The 25,538-nt window shown below is 41.4% G+C and overlaps 1 protein-coding gene across 1 annotated transcript; it reads right to left on the bottom strand.

The window, feature by feature from the left end:
• Positions 1 to 11,481: 11,481 nt before the first annotated feature.
• Positions 11,482 to 23,897, bottom strand: LOC139474893 (apolipoprotein D-like). Its single transcript, XM_071258087.1, has 5 exons — positions 23,753 to 23,897; positions 16,818 to 16,945; positions 16,381 to 16,451; positions 15,565 to 15,657; positions 11,482 to 11,865 (listed from the first exon to the last, which is right to left on the bottom strand). The coding sequence occupies exons 1-5, from the start codon at positions 23,867 to 23,869 to the stop codon at positions 11,735 to 11,737; spliced, it is 540 nt and encodes a 179-aa protein (XP_071114188.1). The 5' UTR covers positions 23,870 to 23,897; the 3' UTR covers positions 11,482 to 11,734.
• Between the last annotated feature and the right edge of the window lie 1,641 nt (positions 23,898 to 25,538).

A 25,538-nucleotide genomic window follows, 5' to 3' on the forward strand; every position in this document is an offset into this window, starting at 1 on the left:
AGACGGTCATAATAATAACGAGACAGTATTACACCCCTGCCGATCTGATATGGCTTGTCAATGCATATTGAATGGGCGATCGATATCGGTCCGCGGGAAATGAATTTGGAGTTACGTCCCTTAGTGCGTGGTCTGTTCGTCCGCTCGGCTAGCTTTCCCGTGATAATGACTTCCAAACAAGGCGAAAATGTATTGCATTCACATGCAAATAGGTGATGTTATGGTATATGATAAAAAGGTATTATATGGCATGTTTCATATCATACCCCATATCAACCCTCGATCCCCATAACGCCTTCGGCCCTCTGGTTGATATAGTGTATGATAGATGACCGCTGTATAATAAAGTCAAATTAACGTCATCTGAACATTATGTCAGTTATATCACGGCGTGTGAGCTTAACGTGGCAGGCAAGCCCGAATGTCTTTATGATTTATGTCTTTTAAAACCCACGAGAATGGTGCCTCCAGACCAAGAAACATAATGTGGGCTAATATAAGATTCCAACCCACGAACATAGGAGTAATAGAGAACAACTCACGCTGGACTGAGGGGATTCTGGTACGCCTAAGGGACGCAACTCTACAATGCGAATTGTTGGTTTTGAAATACCTTAAATGACAAATACCCAGAAAGTGTTTTTAATTATCTGGCTTAAAACAGTAACTATTTTCACACACAAGGCATGAAATTAAAGGTTTGGGGAGAGTCCGAAGGCATAGTAATCATTTGACTTAACTTTCCAAAACTACCTTCCTTTTTTTTTCTTAATTCCAGCATAGTAACAAGACTTGTCAGTATCACTTTAAGAACATTAAAAGAATCAATTCGATTAATGCGGTTTTTCAAACAGGTATCCTTAGACCACGTGATAAACAGAAGCGGTATTTGCCCGGTCAGTATATGATGTCGGGGCGTCTTCATAGCACGCGAGACTAAGAGATTTTACGAGCGCCTCAAACACTACATTTTTACCCACCAAAACCAAGGCTTGTGAATTTCTACAGATTGAGAACATATTCGAATATGCTTTCGACCTGCTTTTTCTTCTCGTTTTGTACATTTTTTTGGTAACTAGCTTATCCATAGATTTTGTAAAAACCTGAGGCAAAGATATTTATTTACAATATTTTCTTGGAACAATGTGATTTTAAATTTCTGAATCTATCAGATTAATCGTATTCTATATGGGCCTCTGTTAAAGACAATATTTGAAGTGCTACAGCGAAATGTAACTGTGACATATTACCGTAATGAAAATATTGTAAAGATTTTTTTTGTTAAATTATGTTAATACAATATTTTTCACATTCAGCCTGAAACTGCAGTAATCTAGACTTGAGATATGTTATGCATGGGCTGTAATAATATTCATTTCAGGATCTGTATGACAGGCTAACATTAGTGTGGGCCAGTTTAGATACAAGCTCTAATATTTCAATACATATGGTATCCACGTTGACAATGATCACTATCTCGTATCGATTGACCTGTTAAAGTGGATATTTTGAAGATATTTTCATGTCCCAATATGAAATAAAATGTTAATGAACAAGAAGAGCCAAATTAACTATTTATTGTGTATTTTCTTACTAATTAGTTTGAAACAGAAACAGAAATGTTGGTATGAAAGAAGTTCCATCTGAAAGTATTGTATTCCACATACATATAGTAATTCATCTCTTACTACATTATGAACAAAATAACAGATCACTTGCATCAGAAGCACGAAAAAGAATGGTGTATTTTGTTACGGTTAGTTTTTCAAAACTAAAAAATCTTCGAATTCTTTGAGCTGCAGGGGGCACGGGTGGCCCAGTCGTTAAAGGCGCCGCGATCCGCTGTGCGGAGTTGCGTCCCTTGGACACGCCAGAAACCTATGATTGTGGGTTCGAATCCCAGTTCGCCCCGATTATGTTTCTTGTTTTGTCAGCATCATATCCGTGCTCGTGGGTTTCACCGAAGTGGTAAACGTCTGAGACCTGCATCACTTCGGGCTTTCCTCCCACATTAAGCTGACACGCCGTGATATAACTGTAATACTGTTAAAAGCGGCGTTAAACCCAACTCACTCACTCACTCACTTTGAGCTGTAATGCGCCTGTTTGGAATGTTGTCCACCTTGTGTACCTCGGGCTGTTTGAGGATGGCCATACCTAGAGGAACTATGTTTTTTAGCGTATGGATAAACGAAACTGATTAACATTCACTTTGTTTCGTCTTCTTGAAGTTGCCGGTATCAATGCCGTATGTCGTCAGGCGACGGTAGGTGTCGTATTTCATGTCGTCGGGTATTCCGTCACGACTTCGGGTCAACAAGCACGCGGTATCTGAAACATATAAAGTCTGTAGTGTGAGACCCACACACGTGCATTCCGAGACTTCTGGTCAACAACCACGCGGTATGTGAAACTTACAAAGTCTGTAGTGTGAGACCCACACACGTGCATTCCGAGACTTCGGGTCAACAGCCACGCGGTATGTGAAACTTACAAAGTCTGTAGTGTGAGACCCACACACGTGCATTCCGAGACTTCGGGTCAACAGCCACGCGGTATGTGAAACTTACAAAGTCTGTAGTGTGAGACCCACACACGTGCATTCCGAGACTTCTGGTCAACAAGCACGCGGTATGTGAAACTTACAAAGTCTGTAGTGTGAGACCCACACACGTGCATTCCGAGACTTCGGGTCAACAGCCACGCGGTATCTGAAACATATAAAGTCTGTAGTGTGAGACACACACACGTGCATTCCGAGACTTCGGGTCAACAACCACGCGGTATCTGAAACATATAAAGTCTGTAGTGTGAGACCCACACACGTGCATTCCGAGACTTCGGGTCAACAACCACGCGGTATCTGAAACATATAAACAATGTAAGTACTTCACTGTAAAACATTTGTGTTTAGATACTAAACACGAACCTCAACACGTTCCTTGTCCCATAAGTTCGAAATGCTTAGGTCTAACAACAACACATATATGAACACATGTGTGAGCGAGACGTAAATGAACACAAAGATAAGTATTGTTACTCCTGTAGTGCTGTCAGCCAGACTAATAGAATTTTGTGTATTCGGGAAATTTCAACAAACATTTTCTTCGTCAAATAAAGAAAATCTGCATTTGCTAAATTAATTGTTTGCATTTTCACAACTAATAAATCACATTAGTTTCTGTATAAATAACAGTGACATATAAAGATTCAGAATTTATTTACATCTATGAAAGCTCATCGGCAAAATTCAACCTAACAATTTTATAGGACGGGACTCAACCCCAAAAAGTACGAGAATCTGTACTTTACTCAGAAAGTGTTATCCCAAATATAACATTTGTTACATCTGACCACTTTCTAAATGGCATTGTGTGTTCAATTTTAAAGGAATTTGAAAAAGGTTCAGGCTACTTGGGCCATGAAACATATTGAGCTGTTTCTAGATATAATGTTAATATGAGAACAAAACCAACCAACACACCAACATTTGGTCAACTACCAACCAATACACCAACATGTGGCCAACTACCAACCAACACACGCCAATATGTGGTCAACTACCAACCAACACACCAACATGTGGTCAACTACCAACCAACACACCAACATGTGGTCAACTACCAACCAACACACCAACATTTGGTCAACCACCAACCAACAAACCAACATGTGGTCAACTACCAACCAACACACCAACATTTGGTCATCCACCAACCAACACACCAACATTTGGTCATCCACCAATCAACACATCAACGTTTTGTCAACTACCAACCAGCACACCAATTCGTCAACCACCAACCAACACACCAACATTTAGTCACCCACAAACCAACACACCAACGTTTTGTCAACTACCAATCAACACACCAACAATTCGTCAACCACCAACCATCACACCAACATTTGTCAACCACCAGCCAATACTCCAACATTTTGTCAACTACCAACCAACACACCAACATTATATCAACAACCAACCAACACACAAACATTTGGTCATCCACTAACCAACACACCAACATTTTATCAACTACCAACCAACACACAAACATTTGGTCATCCACCAACAATCACACCAACATTTGTCAACCACCAGCCAACACTCCAACATTTGGTCAACTACCAACCAACACACCAACAATTCGTCAACCACCAGCAAACAAACCAACATTTGGTCAACGACCAACCAACACACCAACATTTGGTCAACCACCAGCCAACACCAGTAGCAACCGCCATTCATACAATTCGTATAAAACAGTCAGTATTTATTGCCAGACGCAGCACAGCAGTACTCCTGCCATGATACGCCAGCCTGTAAACAAACCAGACAATCAAGTGATCGAGGAACCAGAAAATCCAAAGACACGAGATTACCATAACTGATGTTGTTGAAACTTATAAAAGAAACTGCGTATTAATTTTGATATATAAAACGATCGTTAAAATGCACGAGAATTCGACATGTTGATAATGTCGCATGGTGCACAGTCGCGTGAATTGATGTAAGTATCAAACTTTTCGAACTCAGGTCGTTTTTCTTTTTCACTCCAGTGAATGGTAAACCTAACTATCAAAATGTCAACAAGATGTTATGAAGAGTTAACATTCGACATAACGTATGACGTGTTTTCTAATCAATATGCCAACACTATGTCATAACAAGTGTTTCGGCGGACAATCTAGACGGGTTAATTCTCTTGCACTGACAATTTATATTTACAATTCGACATGAGGTATGACGCATTTTCCAGTCAAAATGTCAACAAGGGGATATGGTGCAGTGGTCTATGTTTGAATCAAGCCAATTGGAGACCCTTTGAAAGACCTCTATTGACGTTACAGGTTCAAGCTATATGACCTTTGATTTTTTCATGGACTGATTGTGTCATTTTTTTATCACCTCTGTCAAAGTTGGAATTCTCTCTTGTTGGGAAACTTTCAAAACGAAAATGTTTTCATGAATCCAATTAATGAATAAAACCTTTGTCAGTTGTTCATTGTGTTGTAGTAGTTTTACGTCATTTGTAAAAATATGACATCCATTGTGCGAAACAAACGAAAGAATTTAACGTACCGGGGCCAACTAAAAAGCCTTCTCCGCCAGTCATTAGGACATCGCCAGAGCGCTGGCACTTGTCCTTGGACGATGACCTGAGCAGCCAACAGAACCACAGCTTCCATCTTCACAGAACACACTTAACTCTGGCAGAATGCTTAACGCCAAACACTTATCAGTACTGTGGACGAACTAGGCGACATACAATTAATGGACATGAGATTCAATTTTCTGTTCACTAATAGGTCTTCAGCAACCCATGCTTGCCGTAAAAGGTGACTATGCTTGTCGTAAAAGGCGACTAACAGGATCGGGTGGTCAGGCTCGCTGACTTGGTTGATGCATGTCATCAATCCCACTTGCGTGGATCGATGCTCATGATAATAATCACTGGATTGTCTGGTCCAGACTCGATTATTTACAGACCGCCGTCATATAGCTGGAATATTGCTGAGTGCGGCGTTAAACAACAAACCAACCAACCAACTGTTCACTAGAACTCCCTACAGCCACCTTTCTACACAGGTTACTGTTACAAACAGGCAGTTTCTGATGAACCGATACAGCACAGCATCTGCTTGATGGTGAATTAGCAACAGTTGGAGTCAACTTAAGGTGGCATCTAAACAGGCAAGGATTGCAAGAAACGAACGTTAATGCATGAGACTTCAACTGACCCCTGTTTCAGAACGTCGTCTCTAGTCGTAGGACCTACTCTTTAGATACAAGTAATATGTTATTTGACCCGTGAAGATTCCTGGATAGAATAGGTCTTCAGCAACCCATGCTTGCCGTAAAAGGTGACTATGCTCGTCGTAAAAGGCGACTAACAGGATCGGGTGGTCAGGCTCGCTGACTTGGTTGATGCATGTCATCGATCCTACTTGCGTGGATTGATGCTCATGATATTAGTTACTGGATTGTCTGGTTCAGACACGATTATTTACAGACCGCCGTCATATAGCTGGAATATTGCTGAGTGCGGCGTTAAACAACAAACCAACAAAAACCAATAATATGTTATTTCGTTGTTGGCGTAATCATTGCGAGATTAGATAGGCTGGACTTCCGATAACTTATATAAAACTACATGTCAACGGCTGTGTATATCATTCTCAAACAGCCAGTCACTTAGGTTTCTAGATGTGCTGTGTTAACAACGTAGTGTTCCACACAACGTAGTGTTGCCGTTGTTAAAACATTGCTGACCGTGGCGTAAAATAGCATTCACTCGCTCACTTTAGACATTCCTGTCTCACCCAGGGCAACACTATCCTGGCATTGGACGGAAATAGGCACCAGTTCGCCGAGTGCAGTCCCCCTTTAAGTAAAACAAATTTATGCCAGATGTGGCCTTCCATGGGTACGGACGCTGACATTTGATACTAAGTATACATTTCGACACCTGGTGATAAGACACGCCAAAGTTGACCTGCATGTTGGATGCGAAAGTTAATAGTATGACAATGTTTCATAAAAGACAATAAATGACATAAGCGTGGTTATTAAATAAATGTTCTACCACAATGGATACATCAATAAATGCTTTTATAATAAATCGTATTCTGTTGTCATAAGTCTATTAGATCAATTTAATGATTCATTTAAGATTGACAAGACTCACAGAGGTATTAAGTTTCATTACAGACCCGTGAAGATTCCGGGGTACAATAGGTCTTCAGCAACCCATGCTTGCCGTAAAAGGCGACTATGCTTGTCGTAAGAGGCGACTAACGGGATCGGGTGGTCAGGCTCGCCGACTTGGTTGATGCATGTCATCCTATCACAATTGCATGGACCGATGCTCATGGTGTCAATCACTGGATTGTCTGGTCCAGACTCGATTATTTACAGACCGCCGTCATAAAGCTGGAATATTGCTGAGTGTGGCGTTAAATAACAAACAAACAAACAAACAAAAGTTTCAATACAGGTGACATTTAAATTAGGTAGTGGGAGACAGGAGCCATTGCTAGATACCGCCCAGATCGTAGTTCATCTCCATCTTCGTTGCTGGTTCTCAACTCACCCCTCCATGTTGTTTCTTACATAGTAGGGGCAGTCGGGTGGCCTAGTGGTTAAAGCGTTCGATCGTCACGCCGAAGACCCGGGTTCGATTCCCGACATGGTTACAATGTGTGAAGCCCATTTCTGGTGTTCCCCGCCGTGATATTGCTGGAATATTGCTAAAAGCGGCGTAAAACCATACTCACTCACTCACTTACATTGAAGTTTGGTTTCTGTTGTCAGTAGAATTATTCATGGGCGTTGACTTTACATTCCACAGTTTCTAGAACAAGCAAATACGACTTTAATATCTCAACAGCGGTGTGAGGGGGAGTTCAGGAGCCTAGTGGTCCCTTAGACAACGAAACCGAATGTTTCTCAGCTGGGTAACGCTTGTCGCATCTTCCCGAGGCAGTAGAGTAAACTGACTGTAAAAGTCCAATTTCCATCCTTGCCGAACTAGGCTGGTTTTATGGTGTTACATTTCGGCTGGACTAGTCCAATCAAAATCGCGCAACGAAATCGAAATTCGGTTCGTTAACTGTCATGCAGATTTCGGTCGATTGTCGGATTTGCAAACCATGTGCACCGCCAACTTGCTGTCAACAGATATTTGCCATATCTTTTCACGCTTTTTAATCAAGGTGCTCACGTGATTTGATGCACTTTGCGATGTAAGTGTCACAATATAGATCTTGGTTATCGATCTGATCTTCTTGACAGGGCGTCGCCATTTTGTTTGAAGCAAATGCAAGTTATACGAGAGGTGGAATCTGATTGGTCCATAGGAGAGGCGTCGAAGGCACATAACTTGAAATGGCCAATGGTGGCGCTACATCGAGCCCAGGAATTCCAGCATAGTTCGGCAAGGGCGGAAACTGGACTTTTAAAGTCAGTTAACTCTCCCTCTCTCTCTTGCCTCGGGAAGATGCGCTTGTCGAAGATGACGTAACTGTAGACGTAAGTTAATCAATGTGTCAACGATCTAACCGATATGTGGAAGCCAAGAGCCAATGTTATTATATGGTTCTGAAGTATGGGTATTTCAAGGTTATGACTTAAGCGAAGGTTCTCTTATTAGCACGTAAAAAGCTGCTTTGTGCCGGATCCTCTGGACCAAATAGTATGGCTTATGGTGATTGTGTAGATACCCATCAAAAAGTAAAATACTGGTTTAGCGTCTCCCTAAATGAGCTTATAACATGAAGATTATCAGATATTGTTCGATCCAATATGCATAACTTTATTGATATGCCGTACAGTTATTGCACATATTTGATGTCAATGTTTTGCCAGTTTTAATGTATGGTACTGGTTTCATCGATCACCAGCTGTATCACATGTCCTGACAATTTCTGAAAATATATTTTGCACTTGGGTAGAGCTACACCTAATAAAGTAGCTAGAGGTGAGTTGTGGCGTTTCTCTTATCTGTTCAATCGGTTTGTCAGGGTAATTAAGTATTAAGGATAAGGAAGATAATTTATGAATGTCAACTTCTTTATCATGAGGATCTCAACGTTTCGGAGTATATACTTACTCCTTCATCAGGTGAATGAATGCTTACTTACTTACTTACTTACTTACTTACTTTGGAGATTTAACGTGCGCTTTCCGACTGACGCGTATTTCGCACACGGGCCCGGCCAGGCCATTTAATGTGTTTCCGAAAGGGGCGAGGGTGGTCTGTGCAACCCAAGAGGGGGCTTTAGGGGTTGCTTATATAGAATTTGGGAATTTTGAGATTTGGAATAGATGCCGATGGGGTTGGGGAGGAGAACTAAGGGAGCTGGGTATGGTGGATGATTGTTTGTTTTTGTGATTTTGATTTGGTAGGTTATTATGGTTTTAGATGCGTTTTATTAGTTCCGTTTTTATTAAGAATACGCCTAAGGCCTTGAAGTTTTCTAGTTTATTTTGTGGGTTTAGTATTGCTTCTAGAGTGAGAGCCTTGTTTAGATTGAGGGTGGTTTGTAATGCGGTTCGATGTGTTAGGTAGTGTGTGCAGTGGATGAGTGCGTGTTATGGGGTTTCTGGTTGTTTGCAGTGTGGGCAGTTACCTGTAGTGTGTTTTTTAATTTTTTTTAGGTGGTTATTTAGGTTGGTGTGTCCTGTTTGGAGTTTAGTGATTACTCTGTCGATTTTTTTGGATGGATGGAGAATTTTTGGTTTGGTTAGTGGTTTGCTGAGCACTCTTTTGATTTGGCTATTTGAGTTTAGATATAGGTTATGCCATTTTTTTGTGATTTTTTGTTTGTTTACACTTTTAATTTCTGATTTTGAGATGGGTAAGTTTAAGCTTATTTCTGGGATTTTGAGGGATAGTTTAGCTGCTTTATCGGCGTTTTCATTACCGTATATTCCTACGTGGGCGGGTATCCACAAGAAGGTTATTTGTTTGCCTGCTTTTGTTAGGTCGTTGGAGCTTTTAAGTATTTGATTTATTAATTTAGGTCGGTTTTTGGTATTTTTGTTTTGGAGGGCTTGAATGAATGCTATGAGGCAGAGAACATATATATGAACATGTTAGAACAACAAAAGTAATAAGATAACAAAAGGTGGAAACTTAACAAGGGAAGCCAACAGATGATTGGCGCCGATAGGTGATTAGCAATAGACAATGGAAGCCAACAGATGATTGGCGCCGATAGGTGATTAGCAATAGACACGGGAAGCCAACAGATGATTGGTGCCGATAGGTGATAAGCAATAGACAATGGAAGCCAACAGATGATTGGCGCCGATAGGTGATAAGCAATAGACAATGGAAGCCAACAGTTGATTGGTGCCGATAGGTGATTAGCATTAGACAATGGAAGCCAACAGATGATTGGTGCCGATAGGTGATAAGCAATAGACAATGGAAGCCAATAGATGATTGGTGCCGATAGGTGATAAGCAATAGACAATGGAAGCCAACAGATGATTGGTGCCGATAGGTGATAAGCAATAGACAATGGAAGCCAATAGATGATTGGTGCCGATAGGTGATAAGCAATAGACAATGGAAGCCAACAGATGATTGGTGCCGATAGGTGATAAGCAATAGACAATGGAAGCCAACAGATGATTGGTGCCGATAGGTGATAAGCAATAGACAATGGAAGCCAACAGATGATTGGTGCCGATAGGTGATTAGCAATAGACAATGGAAGCCAATAGATGATTGGTGCCGATAGGTGATAAGCAATAGACAATGGAAGCCAACAGATGATTGGCGCCGATAGGTGATAAGCAATAGACAATGGAAGCCAACAGATGATTGGTGCCGATAGGTGATTAGCAATAGACAATGGAAGCCAATAGATGATTGGTGCCGATAGGTGATTAGCAATAGACAATGGAAGCCAACAGATGATAGGCGCTGATAGGTGATTAGCAATAGACAATGGAAGCCAACAGATGATTGGCGCCGATAGGTGATTAGCATTAGACAATGGAAGCCAACACTTTTGCTTATCACAAATGATCAAATGGTTCTAGTTCACCACTGTATTTAGTCTGTACAAAAAGGCCCGTGACATTTAACCCTTTTTTCTTTATTTAACTATTCCCCATATTTAAATAATGTAGCCTAACTGCATATCTTCAATCACCCAATATGCTATACCCTTACCTCATTGTTGATACCACCCCTGTAAAATATAGTAAAGGCCCTTAACGCCCCCTCCTAATAACAACACCCATAATAATACTCTCGAAGTATCATCATTAGGACAATCTAGGTTACTCCCCGGCTAGTTACAGTTTTTTGGGTATGGTGATTTACATATTTAATCTATTTATCTTTATTTCCCCACCTACCCCGTCCGCGAAATGCAATAAATGCGAAGCGGACGTAAAACCTATAAATCAGTCAGTCCCGTGGCCTACAAGTACTGAAAAATAAAGTAAAGTAAAGTTCACCACTAGACTGATCTGTATAGAAAATTTCATCCAGAAATAGTCAACGGTTTAGGAGTTCTGGCCCGGAAACAATCACTACCCTCATTTTCAGTAAAGTCCAACTTGTCGCCATGAAACATTAACAAAATAAATAAAAATCCCGTCCCAGCTTGTAGTCATGAAAACAAAAAAATGTTTTTTTTTAATAATCCCAAATCATCAAAAGGACCAATTCACCACGAGACTGATGTGAATAGAAAGTTTCAATAAGAAATTTTTGACGGTTTTGGAGTTCTTCTCCGGGGGAATAAAACGTGTCAAATATTTCGTCTATATATTATACTACTGTGATTGCATTGCGCATCGTTTGAAGGTACTGTCACGTGCATTGTGTATGAGCCGGTGGTTCCCTTACGGAAATACACACTTTCTCATCCATTGTGTATTATTGTTCCAATTAGTATGAAAAAGAAAAACGTTGGTCTGAAAGTAGTTCAATCAGAAACTTATTTATTTATTCACATACAATAAGTATTTCATCTTCGAATACAATATGCAAAATTATCAGATCACTTGCATTAGAAACATGTAAAGGAATATTGTTTTTTGTTACTGTTTGGTTTTTAAAAGTGATAAATGTCTATCATATGTAGGAATCCTAAGAAAGCTGGACAGTGCCTGTTTGGAATGTAATCCAGCTTCTGCACCTCGAGCTGTTTGATGATGGTCTTACATCAAGAGGAACTATTGTTTAAGCGCATGGCTAATCGAGACCAATTAACATCCAGTTTGTTTCGTCTTCTTGAAATTACTGGTATTGATACCGTATGCTGTCAGGCGACCGTAGATGTCGTTTTTCATGTCGTCGGGTATTCCGTCACGAGTTCGGGTCAACAACCACGCGGTATCTGAAACATACAAAGTCTGCAGTGTGAGGCCACATAGTATCCATCCTCGATAATCCAGGTTGTTATATCTCCATTCTAATATACGTTAAATACCCTCGAAGTACGCTGCCATAGCTTAGTTTCAGATGTGACGTCACCACATCTCTCAAACCAATCAGTAACGTTGCACATCATTTGTCGCTTGTGGGTGTAATATGAGGGGCGGCTCCTTTCAGTGTCGCATATTATTTTTATCCTACTTCAATACAAAGCCATGGTAGGGAATAACCCCATGGTATTTATCGTAATAGAATGAAATTATATGGGTCTAGGGTATTTATCATAATAGATTGGAAATATGTGAGCCCAGGATATTTATCATAATATAAGATATAGGTTTGGGAGTATTTATCATAATAGAATGAATACATGTGGGCTCGGGATATTTATAATAATAGATAGGAAATATATGAGTCTAGAATATTTATCAATATAAAATGTATATATGCACAAGATTCAACAATTATTCCACACAGACACTTCATTGTTCACGACAAGCACAGGATTCAACAATTATTCCTCATAGACACATCATTGTTCACGACAAGCACAAGATTCAACAATTATTCCACACAGACACTTCATTGTTCACGACAAGCACAAGATTCAACAATTATTCCACCTAGACACTTCATTGTACACGACAAACACAAGATTCAACAATTATTCCACACAGACACTTCATTGTTCACGACAAACACAAGATTCAACAATTATTCCACCTTGACACTTCATTGTTCACGACAAACACAAGATTCAACAATTATTCCACCTTGACACTTCATTGTTCGCGACAAGCACAAGATTCAACAATTATTCCACCTTGACACTTCATTGTTCACGACAAGCACAAGATTCAACAATTATTCCATATAGACACTTCATTGTTCACGACAAACACAAGATTCAACAATTATTCCACCTAGACACTTCATTGTTCACGACAAGCACAAGATTCAACAATTATTCCACCTTGACACTTCATTGTTCACGACAAGCACAAGATTCAACAATTATTCCACCTTGACACTCCACTGTTCACGACAAACACAAGATTCAACAATTAATCCACCTTGACACTTTATTGTTCACGACAAGCACAAGATTCAACAATTATTCCACCTTGACACTTGGGTTGACACTTATACACTAAGTGTCTTGGTCCCTAAACCGGAGCGAATGTGTTTACGGAAGTTGCCGAATGACAAACGTTCAGCGTATGCCTAGTGTGTTACTTACGGTCGAAGCGAGAGGATTTCAAGGTCGCCATTTTTTACCGAACGCTGTCTGCAGTATTGTTTTACCCCGAGGCGGTGGGGTAGTCAAGTGGTTAAAGCGTTCGCTCTTGTCACACCAAAGACCCGGTTCGATTCCCCACATGGGTACAATGTGTGAAGCCATTTGCTGGTGTCCCCCGTCGTGATATTGCTGGAATATTGCTAAAAGCGGCGTAAAACCACACTTACTCGCTCGCTCACTCACTAATAAGATTCTACAAATATTCCCAATAGACACTTCATTGTTTACGACAAGCATAAGATTCAACAAGTATTCCTTTTAGTCACTTCATTGTTTATGTTCTATAAAGAAATTAGTGTTTTAGTTGTTTTAATTGAACAAAAACTGTTTGTAGTCGTATCCCATTACTAAATGTCTGAATCTATAATCTGATATTAATCTCCATACAAACACTGCCATTATAATCCCCATCTCAAGTTGTCTCCCCATAACATCCCGGTGCCCTCTGATAGTCTCTCCCAGACAAATCACACGGGTAAGTGTCTACACGGATTAGACTGAGCTACGGAGAAACCATTCATGCATGGTCAGACAACCACGGCATAGTGAAGCTCTAAAAATCAGACGACCAAACACACACGCACGTACGCACGTACGCACGTACGCACGCACGCACGCGAGATAAAAGGAAAATATCGATTCTTTTCAAATATTCACCCAAGACAAAAATGACACATCGCTATAGGAAGAAGTATATTAAGTTTCACCATCATTGGTCCAGCTGTTAAAAGGCTTGGAAATTATTAATAAAGTTCAAATTTGAAAGAAAAGGAAATTAATTAATCACAGCCATTTGATACAATATTGGTGCCATCTTTGGTAAATTTGCTTGCTGGTTGGTTGCTCCTTGGTATTCTTTGCTGCATCGGACCGCCTCCGTGGTCTAATGGTAGAGCGTCCGCCCGGAGAGCGGAAGGTCCGGGGTTCGATCCCCGGCCGCGTCATACAAAAAGACGTTAAAAGATGTTACTTGTTGTTACCCTGTCTGGCGCTCGGCATTAAGGGGCTAAAACAAGGACTGGTCGGCTCGGAGTCAGTATACTGTGTCTGAGTGGGGTGTTCATGTTAAACTGCGGCATGGTATCTCAGTGAGCTAGCACTATAAATCGGCGTAAGTCCGGACTAGTGCACACACACACACACACACACACACACACACACACACCTCTTTGCTGCATCGCAACTGCGTTACGGCAGTTGTGTTCATGGTTGTCATGTGGCATCACAAATGACGTCCGATGAACTTCCCTGTTTTGACTTGTACCATATGTTCATGTGTTGTTGTTTTTTTCATGTAAAAGATTGACTTGCCTTTGCATGTGTTTCTGATTGTTGCCACCGGCAGGGCAGGATACGCTCACCTTTTCGCGACACAGATGATGTTCGATGCAATGCAATTCCACATTTTGACTTGTAACATATGTTCCAGTGGTTTTTCAGGTGAAATATTGACTTGCCTTTGCATGTGTTTGTGACGGGTGCCACCGGTGGGGCAGGATACGGTCACCTTTTTGCGAACACCTGGTAACATCACTATTTGATAGTGATTCATAAACACATGTTCATGATATACAATCGACAAATCCGTGTTTTGGGCAGAGATTTCTTATGACTGTGGAAAAGGTTTTGTCGCTTTTACTTACGAGCAAGAAACACGTTACAAGTTAGAGTTAAAACTCTGAAAGGAAAATTTGACAGACGGTTTCATTCCACAAGGACATATTATTTTTTAACAAGTATTCATCCACATCCTACTAGAATACGCTGGACAGACACAGATACAACATATGCTTCCAACTATATTATAGGACGCTCTGTGTTTAAAGGGAAATAAGGTTAGTGCAGTTAAGTCCCTCAAACACAAATACTCGTGTCTACCTGTTCGAATGTTTTAATTACGCAGATAATCACTCGTCCAATGGTAGATGACCAGATGGTGGAACCACGAATACGTACATACCCCCGAAACACAAATGTAAACACGTGTGGTGAACTTAGTTCAAATGTGCCTCTGTTCACCCAGCAGGGAATGGGTACCCGACATGTGAGGTGGATGTAAAAACCTAGTGCCGCTGGGCAGCTTGGGTGTATACTCCCTAGGGAGTTGAGAATGGTAATTGGAATGCAAACGGATCCACTGGTCGGGGAACAAATAAAACCGCATTTGAGCAGATACTAGTACCTGGATACCTGCGATATTAATAATAATGTTCATGAAAATTACACACAGACAATGCCCCGTATTCACACATGTATTATAGTTGAAAAATGTAGAACGGGACACAACATGAGGACCCGGTGGTGAGCAGGACCCCTGAAAGCGCAAAGCAACTGAAAGTAAAAAGTCTACATGGACCCTACCGAGGTGCATGAAGTAAAGGTCGACGCAGGAGTAGACGACGCTGTAGTTGGAGTAGTCGGTCTCCACCACCCAGTAGTTGCCGGGGCGCTGCCCTGAAACACACAGTGAGTGAGTGAGTGAGTGGGTTTTAGTTAGTGAGTAAGTGAATTAGCGATACACCATCATCATTTTCATCATCATCATCATCATCATCATCATCATCATCATCATCGTCATCATTATTCCACTTTCGTCTTTTGCCTAAGGAGACACCACTACTAAGCTTTGTTTCAATGGCCGAAACTATAAACAACCCATCCACCTACTCTCCGCCACCAACGTTGTTTAACGTCGCCTGATTTGTGACATGTGTGCAATACACAGGACCACGTGCCACCACTATATTAACATACAAAAGTGACTGCGATCATGTTCCTATTCATCATACTGTGCTATATTAAAAGTATGTAACCCCAAAGTGCCGTCTTATACTTTGAAGATTATGTTAGCATGAGCTGAAGATGGACACCAAAGGCTTTATTAAGTTTTATTTTTAAGATTCATATTTAAACAAATTCAAATACTGTTTAGACAGACCTAGAAACATAATCAGGGTGATTCTCGGATTCGAACCCACAAACACAGGGTACTGGCACGCGCACGCCTAAGGGACGCAACTCTGAACAGAGAATTGCGTTGAATAAGAAGACTCAGCCACCCATCCCCCTCCATAATTAAAATTATCCATTTCCAGTGATAGAAATACACTGTTTTGATGACGGTTACAATTACTCTTTTGCGTAAATGTGAGAGTAGCAGCTAGCCGAGATACTCACACCAGAAGAACTTCACAAGAAGCTTGGCTGGCTCGGATGGGTCAGGGGCATATGCATCGCCTTCGATTGATCTGAAACAATTGGCACAGTTGGAGTTCAAACAAATCCAAGGAAGTTTCAAGTCTTCGAATAGCATTTAAAAGTGATACACATTAGGAAGAGAATTTATGGATGTAAATTTCTTTATTGTGAGGGACACAACGTTTCGGGGTATATACTTACTCCTTCTTCAAGTGAATACATGTTATGGAGCATCTTATATATATTTATGTACCTGTAAGAACAACAAAAGTAAAATGATAACAAAGGTGGAAACTTAACAAGGGAAGCAAACAGCGTTATATACTCCTTATCATCTGTTTGTAAATATAGTCTACAGCTTATGGTATATCGACCACTCTCTGACGTCCTGTCCTGGGGTTATCTCCCTTGTTTACCTCCCGGTTCCGCTGTTCAGCACCCTCACATGTCCGTTAGCCTTCATCGAGTAGTTGGCCTGGGCACACTCTGCCCCGATCTCGTACACCGCAAAGAATCGCTCGTACTCATACCAGGTTCCCAGGTACTGCAACACACGCAAACATGTGGTCAACTACCAACCAACACACCAATATGTGGTCAACTACCAACCAACACACCAACATTTGGTCAACTACCAACCAACACGCCAACATGTGGTCAACTACCAACCAACACACCAACATGTGGTCAACTACCAACCAACACACCAACATGTGGTCAACTACCAACCAACACGCCAACATGTGGTCAACTACCAACCAACACACCAACATTTGGTCAACTACCAACCAACACAAGCAATCATGTGGTCAACTACCAGCCAACACACCAACATGTGGTCAACTACCAACCAACACACCAATATGTGGTCAACTACCAACCAACACACCAACATTTGGTCAACTACCAACCAACACACCAACATTTGGTCAACTACCAACCAACACACCAACATGTGGTCAACTACCAACCAACACACCAACATTTGGTCAACTACCAACCAACACACCAACATTTGGTCAACTACCAACCAACACAAGCAATCATGTGGTCAACTACCAGCCAACACACCAACATGTGGTCAACTACCAACCAACACACCAACATGTGGTCAACTACCAACCAACACACCAACATTTGGTCAACTACCAACCAACACACCAACATGTGGTCAACTACCAACCAACACAAGCAATCATGTGGTCAACTACCAGCCAACACACCAACATGTGGTCAACTACCAACCAACACACCAACATTTGGTCAACTACCAACCAACACACCAACATTTGGTCAACTACCAACCAACACAAGCAATCATGTGGTCAACTACCAACCAACACACCAACATGTGGTCAACTACCAACCAACACACCAACATGTGGTCAACTACCAACCAACACACCAACATGTGGTCAACTACCAACCAACACACCAACATGTGGTCAACTACCAACCAACACACCAACATTGGGTCAACTACCAACCAACACACTAACATTTGGTCAACTACCAACCAACACACCAACATGTGGTCAACCACCAACCAACAAACCAACATGTGGTCAACTACCAACCAACACACCAACATTTGGTCATCCACCAACCAACACACCAACATTTGGTCATCCACCAATCAACACATCAACGTTTTGTCAACTACCAACCAGCACACCAATTCGTCAACCACCAACCAGCACACCAACATTTAGTCACCCACAAACCAACACACCAACGTTTTGTCAACTACCAACCAACACACCAACATGTGGTCAACTACCAACCAACACACCAACATGTGTCAACTACCAACCAACACACCAACATGTGGTCAACTACTAACCAACACGCCAACATGTGGTCAACTACCAACCAACACACCAACATGTGGTCAACTACCAACCAACACAAGCAATCATGTGGTCAACTACCAGCCAACACACCAACATGTGGTCAACTACCAACCAACACACCAACATGTGGTCAACTACCAGCCAACACACCAACATGTGGTCAACTACCAACCAACACACCAACATTTGGTCAACTACCAACCAACACACCAACATGTGGTCAACTACCAACCAACACAAGCAATCATGTGGTCAACTACCAACCAACACACCAACATTGGGTCAACTACCAACCAACACACTAACATTTGGTCAACTACCAACCAACACACCAACATGTGGTCAACTACCAACCAACACACCAACATTAGGTCAACTACCAACCAACACACCAACATTTGGTCAACTACCTACCAACACAAGCAATCATGTGGTCAACTACCAGCCAACACACCAACATGTGGTCAACTACCAGCCAACACACCAACATTTGGTCAACCACCAACCAACACACCAACATTTGATCAACCACCAACCAACCAAAAAAAACATCCAACATTAGGTCAACCATCAATCAACACACCAACATTTGGTCAACCTCAAAACCAACTCACAAACATTTGTTCAACCTCACAACCAACTTAAAACATTGGTTCAAACCAAAAAACACACAAACATTTGGTCAACCACCAACCAACCAACAAATCATCCAACATTAGGTCAACTACCAACCAACACACCAACATTTGGTCAACTACCAACCAACACGCCAACATGTGGTCAACTACCAACCAACACATCAACAATTGGTCAACTACCAACCAACACACCAACATGTGGTCAACTACCAGCCAACACACCAACATTTGGTCAACTACCAACCAACACAAGCAATCATGTGGTCAACTACCAACCAACACACCAACATTTGGTCAACTACCAGCCAACACACCAACATTTGGTCAACCACCAACCAACACACCAACATTTGATCAACCACAAACCAACCAAAAAAAACATCCAACATTAGGTCAACCATCAATCAACACACCAACATTTGGTCAACCTCAAAACCAACTCACAAACATTTGTTCAACCTCACAACCAACTTAAAACATTGGTTCAAACCAAAAAACACACAAACATTTGGTCAACCACCAACCAACCAACAAATCATCCAACATTAGGTCAACCACCAACTAACACACCAACATTTGGTCAACCACCAAACAACACACCAACCAACCAACAAACCATCCAACATTAGGTCAACCAACAACTAACACACCAGCATTTGGTCATCAACCAAACAACATACCAACATTTGGTCAACCTCAAAACCAACTCACAAACATTTGTTCAACCTCAAAAGCAACATAAAACATTGGTTCAAACCAAAAAGCACACAAACATTTGGTCAACCACCAACCAACCGACAAACATTTGGTCAACCACCAACCAAAATTTGGTCAACCAGCATCCAATACACCAACATTTGGTCAGCCACCAACTAAAACAACCAACATTTGGTCAACCACCAACCAACAAACAAACATTTGGCCAACCTCTAACCAATACACCAAAAATTGGTCAATCACCAACCAACCGACAAAACAACCAACAAACCAACATTATTTCAGCCGCCAACCAACACACCAACATTTGGTCAACCACCAAACAACACACCAACATTTGTTCAACATCAAAACCAACTTAAAACATTGGTTCAAACAAAAAACAACAGACATTTGGTCAACCACCAACCAGTCGACCAACCATCGCTGTTTCTAGATATAATGTTAATATAAGAACAAAACCAACCAACACACCAACATTTGGTCAACTACCAACCAACACACCAACATTAGGTCAACCACCAACCAACACACCAACATTTGGTCAACCACCAACCAACACACCAACATGTGGTCAACCTCAAAACCAACTTACAAACATTTGGTCAACCTCAAAACCAACCAACATGCCAACATTTGGTCAACCACCAACCAGCAAACCAACATTTGGTCAGCCACCAACCAACAAACCAACATTTGGTCAGCCACCAACAAACACACCAACATGTGGTCAACCTCAAAACCATCTTACAAAAGGGGAGGATCTTGGTGTTATCCAGCCAAATTGTCCAGTGGGGTAGCCAAGTGGGTAAAGCGTTCGCTCGTCACCCTAAAGGCCTGGGTTCGGCTCCCACAAGGGTACAATGTGTGAAGCCCCTATGTGGTGTTACCCGACATGAAATTGCTGGAATATTGCTAAAAGCGGCGTAAAACCATATTCACTCTGACTCACTCACTCTCTTTCAGAGGATCCTGAGGTGCGGTTCTGGGGGTGGCCACCACCCCCATTTTTACATTTGATGACATTTGGTTTGAGCATTTAATACCATGATACCATGTTGGTTTTTTTTTTTGTTTAACGCCGCACTCCAGTTATTGACATCATGAGCATCGTTCAAGCCATCGTTTTTTGTTTATCGCCGCACTAAGCAATATTACAGCTATATGACGGCGGTCTGTAAATAATCAAGTCTGGACCAGACAATCCAGTGATTGACATCATGAGCATCGATCCACGCAATTGGGATACGATGATATTTATCAACCAAGTCAGCGTTTCTGACTACCCGATCCCTTTAGTTGCCTCTGGCGACAAGCATGGGTTGCTCAAGACCTATACCAACCCAGTGATAACATGTTGATTTGGTTGTTACAGTATAAATATTAATAATGATATACATATGTTTGGGTCGACTTTTGGGTAGGACCCTACGCGACAGGTCTCAGATGTTTACCACTTTGGTGAAAACCACTAGCACACTGCTATGTTGCTGACAAACAAAATCGGGGGCGAATCGGAATTCAAAGCCAAGATTATAGATTTCTGGTAAGCCCAAAGTAAGTAGTTCTAAACAGCGAAATGTGGCGCGTAGACGACTGGTCCAAACAAACTACTATCACATCAAGTTATGCACATGCCGTACATAGAGGATATATCTGTAGAAATACATGACATACATAGATGTGGGGTGAAAATGGGTTTAACGTTGCTTCCAAGATTATTGCACTTATATAGCGAAGTGCATGTACGTTGGTGTGGCTGCTTGTACTAGTACGGACTGATGCCGATTTATAGTGCTAGCTCACTGAGATACCATGTCGCAGTTTAACATGAATACCCCACTCAAACACAGTATACTGACTCCGAGCCGACCAGTTCTTGTTTAAGCCCCTTAATGCCGAGCGCCAGACAGGGTAACAAGAAGTACCATCTGTTGGTATGACGCGGCCCGGGATCAAACCACCGACCTTCCGCTCGCCAACCGCACGTAAAACTATATCAAATAATACCACCCTGTACAGCTTCATTCGTTCTTTCCGTATGTAATTCTTCACAGGTTAACTTTCGATTTAATGTCCGCGTCAACTCGTAACAGCGAGTGAGTGAGTATGGTTTTACGCCGCTTTTAGCAATATTCCAGCAAAATCACGACTCAAGAATTGGTTCACACGTTGTACCCTTGTCGGGAATCGAACCCGGGTTTCTGCCTGACGAACGAATGCTTTCATCACTAGGCTACCCGACCGCCCTCGCAATAGTGAAGATAAATCTCTTTTAGTATCATGATCCAAATATTGTTTACATAATTAACGGATTAATTGTCACATAACAAACAAGAAATGAACTCAAATAACAAGTCGTGGACTTAAATTATGACAAAAGCGAGAAACTCGTCCTATCGCCTGAGGTGCCGCAATCTGCTGTGTCCCATTGATTTGCCAAAAACACTAGATCGTGGGTTCGAATCCCAGTTTGCCCTGATTATGTTTCTAGGTTTGTCAGCACCAAACAACTAACATCCTGTTCCAAGCTGCGTTAAACAAAACGCTAACGTGCACTTGTAGCCTGTTTGTTAGTCATTCCTTATTTGGCACATTGTGCGGTCACGTGCTTCATTCCAGTTGTTGTAAGTGTGTGATGGTAACATCTAATATGTTCGACTCTGCAGCGAGACCATCTCAAATTTCAAAACACAGTAGATTTATCTCCTAATTTGAATATTGAGGTTTAAGCACATTGTGGTATGTCTTTTTAGGTTACTCTTTTGCGTTTGAATTAGGAGATAAACCAACTGTTTGTTTTTTTTAATTTGAGATGGTCTCACCGTCGAATCGATACCGGTTGTTCCAATTTGAAATCTGAAATTCAATGCTTTAGAGCTTGGTTTAAAGTGTATAAATTATACAGAATGTCATTTGTCCACCGTTGTGCGTCATTTCAAATTCAAAATTTAGCATTTGACCTCTAAAATATAAATGCCAATATTTAACAAACCCTCCAACACACACACACACACACACACACACACACACACACACACACACACACACACACACACACACATATTCATATACATATTCATCAATATATCGGTTGTGTCGTTTTTCTCTACACAGTATCCCCACATGACCTTGGGTATTTTTTACTTCAGGGAAGCAATGTACACTGCACACACTGAATACTTCTGTGTCAGACTAATGGGGCTATGAGACTATGTCGTACAGTGAACGGTTTTGCTGGTATTTGCGCATAGCCACGACTGTTTACTTGCCAAGTCGAGAAGTATTTACACGCTACAGCTGCTGAATAGAGCTTAGCGCTCCCAGAGGATGGGACATTGTACGAATACTTGACTAACCTCAAATCACGAAAAATACTAAATGTTTTCTTCACGGGGTTTTCTTCAAAATGACAAGACCTTCAGGAACACCCGCTACAAACCACGGACAAATGTATTACAGTAAACTACGTTTATAAGAACACGCTTATAACGAACTGGTTCCGACCATTTGCTGTAAATATGCTGTGTATATGCTTATAACGAAATACGGTTATAACGAACTAAAGTTAGTGGTCCCTTTGAGCTCGTTATAACCGTCGTATACTGTATTCTCAAATTACTATTATATCCGGATTTGTTTTTACCCGAAAAACGAAAATGCTTTTATGATTAACGGAAACTGTAAGTGACAAAAATGTGTCTGTTACTCATAGTGTGGTTATACGATTTTTCGTCATTTGTAGAAATGTAACAGCCATATCCGGCCCGTGAAGATCCGGGGTAGAATAGGTCTTCAGCAACCCATGCTTGCCGTAAAAGGTAACTATGCGTGTCGTAAGAGGCGACTAACTGATCTGGTAGTCAGGCTCGCTGACTTGGTTGATGCATGTCATCGTATCCCGATTGGATTGTCTGGCCGAGACTCGATTATTTACAGACCGCCGTCATAGAGCTGGAATACTGCTGAGTGCGGCGTTAAACAACAAACCAACCAATACAGCCATATCCGACGCTAATGAGTGCGGCGTTAAACAACACATACAAACGAAATAGACTGGATTATATACATATACAGGCTCTCGATACACAGCTAGAATAATACCGAAGTTTAACAACAATCAAACAAAACAATTTAACATACCGAGGTCAGACTAAAGTTACCCTGCACGGGTACATCTGGACATCGCCAGAGCGCTGGCACTTGTCCTTGGACGATGACCAGAGCAGCCAACAGAACCACACAGAGCACAGCTTCCATCTTCACAGAACACACTTAACTCTGACAGAATGCTTAACGCCACAAACTTATCAGTACTGTGACGAACTAGGCGAAATACAATTACTGGTCACTAATTGGCAAGCCTGGCTGTCTGATCATGACCTTCATATATAGGACATGAGATTATATTTTCTGTTTACTGGCCACTCTAGCCGCATTTCTACTAGGTTGCCGTTACAAACAGGCAGTTTCTGATGAACCGACACAGCACATCTCGTCAAAGATACCCGTTTCATGGTGAATTAGAAACAGCTGAAGCCAGCTTTAGTTTTGACCTGAACAGACAAGGAAAGCAAGTTCGTTTAATGCATTAGTCTTGAACTGTCCCGTTTTGTACTGGTTATAACGCCGAACCTTGCTCTCTAGTCTTCGTACGCTTTACTTTTTTTCTGCCCTTTAGATACAAATTATCTAAATGTTATCAATGTTTTCGTTGTTCCGCTTTATCAATTGTAGATTACCTGTGATGGGCTTCCGAAAACTTATATAAGAGTGAGTGAGTGAGTATTGTTTTACGCCGCTTTTAGCAATATTCCAGCAATATCACGGCGGGGGACACCAGAAATGGGCTTCACACAATGTACCCATGTCGACTTATATAAGACTTCATGTCAACGGCTGTGTATGTAATTCTCGTATAGGCAGTCACACCTTGATGAAGCGTCTATGTTGACAACGTGTCAAACATTATGGCCGGCTATAGTTAATATAAATGTACATTAAAGAATATAATTATTGTCTATAACACAACCAAACTCACTACGACCGAACGTTAAATGTTCCGCTCACGACGTCATTGCTTTCACGCATCCCGATGACCAGTTTCATCAACTATAGCGGATGACTGCATCATCACCGTTTCATCGTTTATTGATGTCACATTATTAGCTGTGCCACCTAACACACTTCCACCCTCGGCCTTGATGACAACCGTGGAGGCCAGTTCTTTCGTTTCGTTTTTTCACGCCACACTCAACAATATTCCAGTTATTTGACGGCGGCCTGTATATGGTCGAGTCTGGACCCCACAAACCGGTGATTGATATCATGACCAGCAATCTTCGACGCAGGGATGAGCCTGACGATCCGTTTCATGAAGTCGCCTCGTTCGACAACCATAGGGTACTATTAATTATTTATTCAAACCTGGAAACCTCACCTGAACTAGGAATCTGCTGCCGGTGTTGAAACATTGCGGAATGTGGCGTAAAACAGCATTCACTCACTCACTTCACACAAATATTCATACCCATACTTCTATACTTAAACTGCATCGAGATTTGATGTAACTCTGTGATAAACGCGGCTTTTAAGGTTTTTTTTAGATATAATTATGTCATAATCTAAAGAAACGAATAACAAATTACATATTTTAATGTGTGAATATACTGTGACAAAATCTTTTAATATTTTAGGACAATGCTCGATAAACGTGGCAGCCCCAAACAGTTTGAGTGAAATCCTAATTTTGAGTCTGTTAAATATACTTATTTGCGTACCTCCATCTGACAGTTTATTATTTAAGTGCACAAAGAACCTGTATCAGTATCGACTAGGGAAGATCCGGGGTAGAATAGGTCTTGAGAAACCCATGCTTGCCGTAAGAGGCGACTAACGGTCAGGCTCACTCACTTGGTTGAAGCATGTC

This window comes from Haliotis cracherodii, unplaced genomic scaffold, assembly GCF_022045235.1.
Source record: "Haliotis cracherodii isolate W230 unplaced genomic scaffold, xgHalCrac1.p SCAF_3, whole genome shotgun sequence".
Lineage (NCBI taxonomy): Eukaryota > Metazoa > Mollusca > Gastropoda > Lepetellida > Haliotidae > Haliotis > Haliotis cracherodii.

What these genes read in the sequence shown, in the direction of transcription:
- LOC139474893 (XM_071258087.1), bottom strand. Translation starts at nt 23,869, where the DNA reads ATGGAAGCTGTGCTCTGTGTGGTTCTGTTGGCTGCTCTGGTCATCGTC. An exon ending in TCTTGTGAAGTTCTTCTGGT is followed by an intron (nt 15,658 to 16,380) that starts GTGAGTATCTCG and finishes TGTGTGTTTCAG; the next exon opens with GGCAGCGCCCCGGCAACTAC. An exon ending in CCTTTACTTCATGCACCTCG is followed by an intron (nt 11,866 to 15,564) that starts GTAGGGTCCATG and finishes TGTATGTTTCAG; the next exon opens with ATACCGCGTGGTTGTTGACC.